This window comes from Lagopus leucura, unplaced genomic scaffold, assembly GCF_019238085.1.
Source record: "Lagopus leucura isolate 7727_CA_CO unplaced genomic scaffold, USGS_WTPT01 Super-Scaffold_760, whole genome shotgun sequence".
Classification (NCBI taxonomy): Eukaryota; Metazoa; Chordata; class Aves; order Galliformes; family Phasianidae; genus Lagopus; species Lagopus leucura.
In genome coordinates, this window is record NW_024962257.1 from 5,504,333 (window position 1) to 5,514,972 (window position 10,640).

Here is a 10,640-nt window from a genome sequence, read left to right on the forward strand (position 1 = left end):
GAATGAGGACAGGGATGGGATGGAGATGGGAATGGGGACAGAGAAGGACAAGAGCAGGAGGTGCTCCAAGAGGGCTGGAGCAGCTCAGCACTGGAGGTGACTCATGGAGAGCTGGACACTGCTTGGGTTCACATTGGGACAGCAGCAAACCTCAGTTATTTCTCTGATGAAGCCTCTGAGCACGGCGCTAGTGTGTAACTCTTCCCCGCAGTACAGTGTCAGCCCTCTCCCCTCAGCAACCTTTGGTCCTCCTCGTTGTCTCTCTGGATGCAGATTTGTGAATTAAAAGAAAACTCGTGTTGCAGTCTGTTTTAATCACCTGTTAGTTTTATCTCCCACCGCCGATATGAAAACATTCCCGACATAAGTCATCTGCAAACAATTTCTGTTCTCCATTACATAATCCAGATCCACCCTACATCTTTAAATGTTATCATTGCCTTTACAAAAAATAATAATTCTGCAAGGATGTCCAAAACCCCTTTTCCAGCATGTCTGTTTCCCTGCCTCTGACCACAGCTCTGAGCTACTGGGGAAAGGCAATGTGCCAAAAAGAAGCATAAGCTGGTCAGTGTGTAGGGTAAAGCCTTCACGGTGAGAGGGGTCCAAGTGTTGCAGTCTGGCCAGGACTGCGGGGGTGGGGGGGGGGAGGGGGGATATTTAAAGCACTGAGCTGTGACCTGAAGCAGGGAAGGGTACTGAGAGAGAACAAAATACACCTTTTCTCTCCTGATGTTCACAGAGTGATCAAAGGTGCTACTTTTCTTCTGAAGCTTTAGTGCGGGAATGATGGTGGAGCTTGCATTATTTTTTGCACTCACATTTTTTTCTGGCTTTAAATAAAGCCACAAATGTGTGCTAGCTTTCCTTCCTTTCTCATTCCTAGGATGCTGGCACTCGTTGCATTCCAGCACGGGTGGTTTAGCATCAGGCTTTATCCCCCAGACCTTTAAGAAAGGGAGGGAAACCAGCATACTTTTGCACTGGGAAGGTGCTGCTGCCACACATCACCTTCTTGAGATGATCCCTAAATCTGCTTCTCTGGAAAAGAGCTGCATAAAAACCTGAGCTTTCACTGTCTATTTTTCATTCTCCTTTCTACTGCCCAAAATGATGCTGAAATCTCCCAAAGAAAAATTATTTCCATGTGATCCCAGCACTTTCTCCTTTGGCTGGAACATTGAATGTGGTTTTGGGTCTGTGGTTTTTTTTTTCTTTTTTTTCTTTTTTTTTTTTTTTTCCCCTTATTCACAAACTTTTTTGGTTTTCATTTCCATCATTGTGTGAGGCACTGTGCAAGCAGACAGACTGGCTGAGCATTGTAGGGAAACCATAGTAGGACAAAAGCACAGAAACTCAGCACAAGTTGATGCAAGCAAAGAACCAAGAAAAAAAAAATAGCTTTTGCAAACAACCTCACTGCTGGATTTCATAAGGAGCAGGACGAACTTTCAGTGTTTCATTTGGACTCCAGCTAGGAAGCTGCAGCAGCTGCTTAGGACTGAAGAACCTGAATGAACGGCAGCTTTCATATTATGCATTCTGCTAAGCAACAGCAAGGAAAGTAAGAGACAGGGTTTTGAGTCACAAGGTAAGTTAAACGGGTCTGAATAAGTTGGGAGAAAAATACTATTGCTATGGGGAACAAAGCATTCCCACCCTGCAGAAGCAGGTTGCGTGGGGTGAGTCATAGCAAAAGGTGGTCTCTGCCCACACTGCTTCCTCTCTTTTGCTTCACCACAGCGGGAGAAAGAAGCACAAGGTCAGGTTACTGCTGCACCAGCTGCAGTTTGTTTCTGCTAATGTTGCTTGCTTCCACACCCACCCTCAGCTGCAGCACCACTGAGCAGCACATGGTCTGGTTGTGCTCAGGATGGGGCTGCAGCTGGGGCAGGATGGAGCAAAACCATGCCCAAGAATGTGCCTTTCAGCTATGATAGGTGAAGGATTCTTGGTGCCATTCACCTCACCAGTGCTCTTTGCTCCACGGGAGAAGCTGCCCTGCGAATGATTTCACTGCAAGTGGGCTGGTGTGGCGGCAGCATGGGCTTGAATCACTGTCTAGGCTTGCATTGGGATGGGTGTTTGTTTAGGAGCCAGAAAAAATCCTTTTGCTGCCTCGTTGTGATGTGCAATAGCTGCCTGTAGTGTGAAGATGCTGGTGCCCATGTGTACCCATCCATTTCCACACAGGCACACCTTCTTCCCACAGGGCGCTTTGCAGGGCACCTATGTTAAATCCATGGAAGTCCCTGGGCCTGGGTGCGTGCAGCAACAGGAGAAGGGCTTTGCTTGGGATCCTCACCTCTTCCTATGCACATGGGTGGGATGTGCATGTGGCATCATGGTCGTCTTGCAGGGATGCTGCTGCACATCATTGGGATTGATCCAATCCCTGGGCAGGGGTATCAGGGACTTCATCCGTACACCAAAATTCATCCAAAAACAGAGCTACCCAGAAAATCTAGAAACTGACCAGCATCCCAGCAGCCATTGCAAACTGTGGATACGATAACATTCCTGGGCCTCTCGGTGGCCAGATCCTGGCTGTGCCTCCATTCCCAGCCAGCTCACAAGGCTCGAGATGTCCCCAGCATTGCTTCCAACCCTTCTTCACCCCAGAGCAATGTATAAACACTGCAGACAAGAGGGTGTTAACAAGGTCATCTGCAAACCAGTGGAAACTTTTAAACCATGCTGCTCTTCAGGATCCAAATATTCTCATCTGCAAGACTTGAAGTCGCTCCATGGCTGAACACGGGCTGCTGATGTGCAGTTTGAGGGGCACCTCTGCAGCACTGAATTGGAGCAGAACTGCCCCATGCTCAGCACTGACTCTCCTCCATAGTTTTGGACTCATGAAAAAAATTTTAGATCCTCCTGGGGAAAAGCAAAAAACAAAAAATCTCAAACAAATAGTTTCCAAGAGGAACTCCAGCATCCAGACAGGAGCGGCCTCAGCACTGCTTTGTTTCCTGCTTCTTAGCAATGCTAGGAAGGCTGGAGCAACAAGGAGCTCAGGGTATGCAAGGAGACAAAAGGTAAAAAAGCAGAAGCTGAATGATTTCTGTCTCTGGAATAGTGCCAAGGTCCGAAGCTGACACATCCATGTGTTTCCCATCCCTGCAGCACAAGCAGGGTTTTAATCTTAACCGCCCTCATGGTTTTTTTGGCTCACATTTATCACTAATTAAAATGGGCAGTGGCTGGTGTTGTCCTGTGTACAGTGAATTCAGAGCAAAGACAGTCATAGATTGCTTTTCCAAGTGAAGCCATAGCAATAACAGGAAGTAAAACGTTAGCAAAAATTTAAAGCACAACTCCAAGATCCAAGAATGATTTCTGCCTCATGAACTCTTCCTGCTTGCAGTGCATGAGCTCAGCACAGCGATGGCTGGGATTTAATTCCAAGTGCCCCTGCAAGGTAAGGACATAACATACCCACACTCCTGCCAGTGAAAGCAGGGCCCTATAGCGGGTCAACGCAGATCTGTACCGCTAGCCTGTGATAGGAGAAGCCCAGCAGATCCCATAGGAGCTGCTTGCAGAGCTGAAGGCAACCCATCATGGTTTGTACTCTGCTGACCCCACATTGCTAATATGGGGGAGTTCGCTTTTGTTCAGCCCCCAGATGAATTTGCTTTGTTTCCTTTTGTTTTTCTCCATGTACAGAGCAAGTAAGCTATTTTTGCAGTTATTATGGGATTTTTTTTTGCCCTTGTTTTTGCCCAGATGTGGTGCTTTATATGGAAGTGTTAAAATTCTTCAGGAATACAGTGTCATTAAAAAGCTTTGCATGAGCAAATGCATCTCATACGTAAGCTACTACTTTGAGCTGCAAGATTAAACTCAATCATGAACCAAGAAATCAATCAAGGTGCTCTCAGTGCCAAGCAAATATATTTAAATAAGTTGCGTACAGGTAGAAAACATCACCTCATTTAACTCCCAGAATAGAAACAAATGTTTTTTGTCCTTCCCTCACAAATGTTTGTGGCATCCCTAAAGTTCTGGAATAAATTTGCTTTTTTCAGCAGGGAGGCATCAGGAATTACAGGTGTTGCAGGAAAACCAGTAGTTTTGAGACATAGATAAAATGCCCATTGGTTTATATTTTTTACTGTAAACTGGCCCATCTTCTCAAATTCAGAGAAGAACAAAAACAAAAAAGACAGTCTTATTAACCTTATCTAAAGTGTAGTTCCAGGCAAAGAAACCCTCTAGTACATTCAAACAGCCCTCCAACAGCAGTATATATTCTAACACTATGATGAACTCAACCAACCATCGGCCACTGTCAGCGTGAAAATGCCATGAAATTAACTGCTTTTGTCAGATTTCAATGTCTCATTTCACGATTCCTAAATCTTCATTATTTGCCAAAATATTGCTAAATACTGCTACACCCATTTAATGTAGAGAGAATTTCTTCTTCCTTCGTATCTTGGTCAGTTCTGGCCTGGAGCTGCTGGTTGTGTGGTGTTCTGTAGCTATGGCATGGGGAGGTTTGGAAGCATTTTGGGGAGAGTAAGCTCATTTATCTTAGCATTATGTGTTACACCTGAACCAGCTGAATGCCTGGCCTCACAACGAGCTTCCTACTCCCCAAGCATTCTGCAGGAAGCACAGGAAACATCCAAATAATTCACATTTTTCTGAATGTCGCCACAAGATTTGCAACGGAAACGTTTCACTCATTTATCTATCAACTGTTACAGTATGAATTCAAGCTCAAAGTAGAGCCAAAGAAGCTGAAGTGGAGAAATGGTTTTGGGAAAGGAAAGGCTGAGAACCTCCTCTTCTGTCCAGGTGAAACATTTACAGACCCCAAAGTTTCCAAAGCCAGCAGAAGATTTTTCCCTGGAGCAGAGCAGTGCTGAGCTCCTTGCTCACTGCCTCCTGCAAGGGATAAACGTCAAATCTACCATCACCACATTTGACAAAAAGCTTCTCCTCCAAAATTTTGCCCAAATCATTTCTTTTCTTCAGATTGACATGGTCTTGTTATATGGAAATCCTTAGTAGTTTATTTCCTTTCCTGTTGCACACTGCATTCCTCTGGTTTAAAGTTGGATGCCTTTCAACCTGAACACCATACCACTGGATTCCTCTTTCAGTCTTCTCAGACTCCCCTCTCTCCACTTCATTCCTGTTTTACTTCTCCTCTCCTTCCCTGACTGTTACAAGCAAACTGTAAAACTGAAACTGTTTATTTGCATACATCACCAAAGCTTCAACTAATCAAATACTTTGCAACCAAGTACACGTTTCTGTATTCAGTAGGGAGGACAGTGACACATACATGCACACACAGAAAAATTAGGTTGGCCCCAAATGCACATCCGACCACTTCCAGAAGATTGAGCTGCTTGGGAATATGAAACCATGAAGGAAAATGTGTGCGATGCCTGGGTGTCAGATCAGGATGCCCTGAATTGACTGGATTTGTGCCTGGTTGGCTTCATTTTCCAAATGCAATTTCTCGCCAATAACTTGAGTAATTGCTCTTCATGAATCATGCAAACGGACACAATTTCCTCAATGGGTGCTTGGATTATAGTAGTGTAAAAGGTGCATAACCTGAACACTGATTTTTCACCCCGACTTCTCTTCCTTGAGCCACGTCTAAAAATAGGAACAACATTCATCTTAAAGAGAATAATGGCCTATAAAAACGTAGAAGTAATTTCTTCATATTTATGAAGCCTTTGCCTGCCACCCATTATGAATGCCCCTCTTAATGAATGCTCTTTCTCCTTCATGAAGGTATTATGAGCAATTATGTCCTCCAATTTTAATGTTCAGCTAATGTAATCAAATGCCTTAGAATTTATCCCCAGGGTATTGACTATCTACAGTCCCAAGGACTAAATAGCTTTTAGTCCCATGGAGGATATGTTGGCCCCAGTTGTCTGGGTCTCTGAGTGAATATGTGGTCTTCCTTAGACCATTACATATATACATATATGTATGCACAAGCTTTAATCACTGCAAAGGAGACCCCAGAAACATTACTTGGACCCCAAACACTCTCTGTAGTTCAAGCTTTTTGTTCTGGTCACGTACAGGCTGCTTATTTATGATATGCTGTCCATTTAGGCGCGCATTGCATTTCTGGTCCTGGTTGGCAGCACAAAGACGGCTTAAGGACTGAATGAAAATTAAAAAGGACTTAATGAAAATGAGAATTCAGGCCCTGAACACTGATATAGAGGAACATTAATCCCTCAGACTTGTACCTAGAATAAGGTACAATTACAACTAGAAAGATCATTTCAAGTTATGACAGGTTTGATGAAAGAACTTTCACTGCTGTCAGGAGCAAAGTTATTATATCGCTGCTAATAAGTATTCATCTAGTTTCCAGGGAGCTGGATTACACCAAGTAATAAAAGGTGTGAATGACAGCTCTTTTGGGGCAGGTAAGAACTGGAAGAAAACGTCTCCCAACAATGACTATACAATCCAAGTACCTTGCTCCAAACTAATCTTTTTTCTTCTTTTCCCATACTTTCTTGACTAATCCATGGCGTACCCAGTGAAGCCTTTGTGTAACTCATGGGTAAATACCTTCTCTCCCTCTGCAAAATGCTCATTTTTCCATTTCTGAAAGCAAGGATTTCTAGGCACTGCCATCCCCACCTATTCCAGGAATTAGAGCTGGTAGAAGAGGAGCTCTTCTAGCTGTTCCCAGCCTGAGGTCAGCAAGAGTCCATCTCACTAATTGGACTTTGGATAAGGTCCAAAAAGGCATAATTTCAAATCCTGTCTACTATGAAACACCGCCACAATGAGCAGAATGACACTAATTACGCATGGTATGAGGAGGCACTTGCCTGCCACCATCTCCATTCCCTCCTTAGATGGAGGGTAGAGGGGCGCTCAAAACAAAAACTCACTCACCAGTCACCACCAGAAACGTTTTTGGGGCTTGCCAATATCAGCTGAAAAAGCAGTAGATGTTCTCACCCTACTGTTTGTGGAAAACCAGCCCCAGTTTGGTCCATGCCTGCTGCAGATATTTGACTCTCTGTTCTGCACACTGGAAAATAAAAATAGGAAACATACAGAGGAATTATGCTAAGAAAAGCAAATGGACACAGTCAAAGCCACAAACCACTTGGCAAGGTCATGGCAGAAAGATTACCAGCAAAAGGTTAAGAAACCATCTAAAAAGAGAAATGCTTTTACTTTTTAAGTTCATTTTTCCACCAGCGCTGTCCTTAAAAAATAAAAAAAATAAAAAAAAAAAAAAAAAATTGGTCAGACATTCCTATGAAGTTTCATTCTCTGCATCTGATTTTTCATTTTTTCGGGACAGCAAAACATGAAACAGTTACTGAGAGCCACTTTTTACCCAGAACCTCCTGCAAGGGCAGTTCCAACCTCAGCCAGACAGCAACAGCACCGTGAGCAAGTGCTTGCTACACCTTTAAGGACCACAGCCTTCACTTCTAATCTCAAAATGCTTTTTTCTTTCCTGCTTTTATGTGTAGTCTCTTGAAAGATTTTTCAACCATAAGTAATGCATAATGAGGATTGCCTTTTCCGTTGCTTGTAAACAGTACGCTGTGGGGAACCCTTCCTACCTGGAGTCTCCTAGTGCCACTACAAGATAAGCTAATAATTAATCAGAAAAACACCTTGCGGCAACATTAGCAGATGGCCCATCAGCTGCTCTGATCCGAATCACCATGTTAATCGTTTGTTCTTTGCCCGCTCCAGCTGTCTCAGATGAAGATGAGCGCTGTGTTCCTCCTGCTCCTGGTGTCCATCCCCAGCTCCATGGCAGTGCAGGACCTGCCGAGGCGGGAGCCACGGCGCCTGTCGTGTGTGCGATGCTGCGGACCCTCAGAGCAGCCCGTCTCCATCGTCTCCTCACGATACACGAGGATGAGCAGTGATCCTGCTTCCTCGGTACCCAAAGTGCAGCCAACCATAGACATCACCATCCTCAAAGGTGGGTAGAGGTGACCAAGGCCATAACATCCTTCCTCCATCTTGCTTGCACATCTTCATCTGGCAGATTGTGCTCTTTCCTACACCACGAAACTCATCTGATTTATTTACCCAAGGGGTGTCACGGCACAGGCTGTGTGCGCACAAATAAGAAGTGGCAATAAGCTCTAATCCATCAGAAAATGGAGTCAGTGAGAACTCAAGTTACATCGTACTAAAAAACAGATACAAATGTCATCCAAAAAATTGTTCCTCAGAATAAGAAATGAAGAACAATTAGAAATTCTCACTCACTTTTTCCATTTCATATGCTTTGTCTTACAAAGTAAGACCTTAATAATTAAACACATAATATAGGAGATATGTCAGGGAGTGCTATGCATAGAGACATGCAGACCAGACAAAGCCTCTCCAAGGCCCAAATCAGACTTAAGCCAAATCTTTAGCCAAACCTTTGTTGATCTAAGCTGTGCATGGAGGGGCTGTGCATTCAGCTGGATCTGTGTAAGCAATCTGGTCAGGTAATGGAGTTTCACTACTTCAATATTTTGTGCATCAGCACTGTGAACTCAGGAAGACCAAGCTTTCACCTGGCATGCTTCTGAGAATAAAGAGGCTGATGGTGTCTGGCATCTTCTGTTTTATATTTGCAGGTGAGAAGGGGGAAATGGGAGAAAAAGGGTACCCTGGAGCAGCTGGGAAGGAAGGAGAGAGAGGGCTACGTGGTTTCAATGGACGAAAGGGCCAGAAAGGCCAGCCTGGCCCCCAAGGCCATTCATGCAAGCAGCTCTATGCTGCCTTCTCAGTGGGTCGCAGAAAGCCCTTGCATAGCTCAGACTACTTCCAGCACGTCATTTTCGACACCGAGTTTGTGAACCTCTACAAGCATTTCAACATGTTCTCAGGGAAGTTCTTCTGCTACGTGCCAGGAATCTACTACTTCAGCCTCAATGTCCACACTTGGAACTTCAAGGAGACCTATCTGCACCTGATGAAGAACGAAGAGGAGATGGTGATCCTCTATGCCCAGCCCAGCGACCGGAGCATCATGCAGAGCCAGAGCCTGATGCTGGACCTGCAGGAGGGAGACGAGGTCTGGGTGAGGATGTTTAAGCGGGAGAGAGAAAACGCCATCTATAGTGAGGAGTCTGATGTTTACATCATCTTCAATGGCCATTTAATCAAGCCAGCTGTAGAGTAGTTATTCCTCAGCTTCAGGCTTCAAAAGCTTCAGAGCTTTTGGTAGGGGTTTCTCTGATGCATTCATTAGTTTCTTTCCTTTTAGAAATGCACATCCAGCTCTGCTTGGAAGGACTGCAGGAGGCAGCCTCCTGGTGGCTTTATGTCCATGCCAGGAACACCTGTGAACGGAGGTGATGGGGCTTCAAGGTGCTCCAAGCTATGACCAGTAAAGGCTTTAACCCTTAGCCTGCACTGGAAACAAAGCACAGAATGTCCCAGTTCTGCAGCCCCATACGGATCCCCAAGAACATCCCTGAAGAGTCTCCAAGTTGGTAGCAACAAAATTAATCTCTGCTTTTCCTTAGAAAAGACGGGATTGTATCGACTGGAAGGCATTTGGACTGACTAGCCCAAAAAGATGTTTTGATGGGTCATCAAATACCTGTTGTCCAGGTGCTAATTAAGGAACATATCTACCATGCTTAACAGTGCACAGTATTGCTAACAAAGCCCCCTTTCTGCCAGCACCCACACCAGGCCTGCTCCACTCAGGTGGGCAAGAACACACCGTGTTTGTATTTTGCACAATACAATTACCTTGAGTTACATTTCTGTTCCATTTCATACAGTAATACATTCTGAGAGCAAAATGCTAGAATTACATAAAGAGCAGCATACTGACCCAGAAAACTTTCCCAAAAGCATAGTTTTAAGTACAGATGCAGCCAGATGCCACAACTTTGCTAGACTGCTGTATTGCTAGCAAAACTTCCTGCATAACACCAGGGTACCATGAGCATTTCCATTTCTAAGGAAAACAGTGGGCACTGCCTAGGATCCTATTTGTGAGTGCTCACTGCCAAGCTGGAGTCTTCAAGACATGAGCATGGCATTAATTACTGTCTTCCAGCACTCTCACCTCTGGTAACTGGAAGAGAAAAGCAGGAGAAAGAAAGGTGCTTCACTGCCAGCAGTGATATTACAGGGAATTTGGTCTCACGTCAAAATAGAGAGGTGCATGCAGCAGCAAGAAACCTCATTTTCCTCTGGTTCCTCCATGCCCACCCCCTCCTGTTTGCACCTTGAGTCGTTTGTATTTAGGATACATGAAGACAAATTGCTTCACTGCTGTGCCTCACCTACCCACACCTGTTCAGAAAAGTAGCTGAAATAAACAGATTGCTTTGAGTGCACTGGTTTTGTTTATTTCCATATGCTTTTCACAGCACAGGGCTAAAAGCACCAACTGAATGTCCAGTTCTGCACTTTCACTTAAGCACCAAAGGATTCCAGAAACTAGACTGAAACCAATTCTCCTTGGCTGGTCAGAAGGTGCTCCCAGCTGAGTATCAGGATGCAGAAGTTAAATGAATACCAAATTTTTCTGAGGTCTCAGTTTTAGCAAAGATAGAAATTTTTAAGTAGCATATCTGCAAGTAAATGCGCGATGAAAAATGGTTTGTCAGCCTTGAAAGATCACATCTGCTCCCACCTCCAGC

The 10,640-nt window shown here is 44.5% G+C and overlaps 1 protein-coding gene across 2 annotated transcripts; it reads left to right on the top strand.

Moving 5' to 3' along the window:
* The first annotated feature begins 1,321 nt into the window (after positions 1-1,321).
* On the top strand, positions 1,322-10,334 carry C1QTNF8 (C1q and TNF related 8). Of its 2 annotated transcripts, none has more exons than XM_042864414.1 (3): positions 1,322-1,591; positions 7,726-7,960; positions 8,613-10,334. In XM_042864414.1, the coding sequence occupies exons 2-3, from the start codon at positions 7,735-7,737 to the stop codon at positions 9,158-9,160; spliced, it is 774 nt and encodes a 257-aa protein (XP_042720348.1). In that variant the 5' UTR covers positions 1,322-1,591; positions 7,726-7,734; the 3' UTR covers positions 9,161-10,334. The 2 variants fall into 2 exon arrangements, with proteins under 2 accessions (XP_042720348.1, XP_042720347.1); XM_042864413.1 differs by lacking the exon at positions 1,322-1,591 and adding an exon at positions 3,342-3,424.
* The last annotated feature ends 306 nt before the right edge of the window (positions 10,335-10,640 follow it).

Coding starts and splice junctions, on each gene's coding strand:
- C1QTNF8 (XM_042864413.1), top strand. CDS start 3,350: ATGAACTCTTCCTGCTTGCAGTGCATGAGCTCAGCACAGCGATGGCTG. Junction 3,425..7,725: donor ATTCCAAGTGCCCCTGCAAG/GTAAGGACATAA, acceptor TGCCCGCTCCAG/CTGTCTCAGATGAAGATGAG. Junction 7,961..8,612: donor AGACATCACCATCCTCAAAG/GTGGGTAGAGGT, acceptor TTATATTTGCAG/GTGAGAAGGGGGAAATGGGA.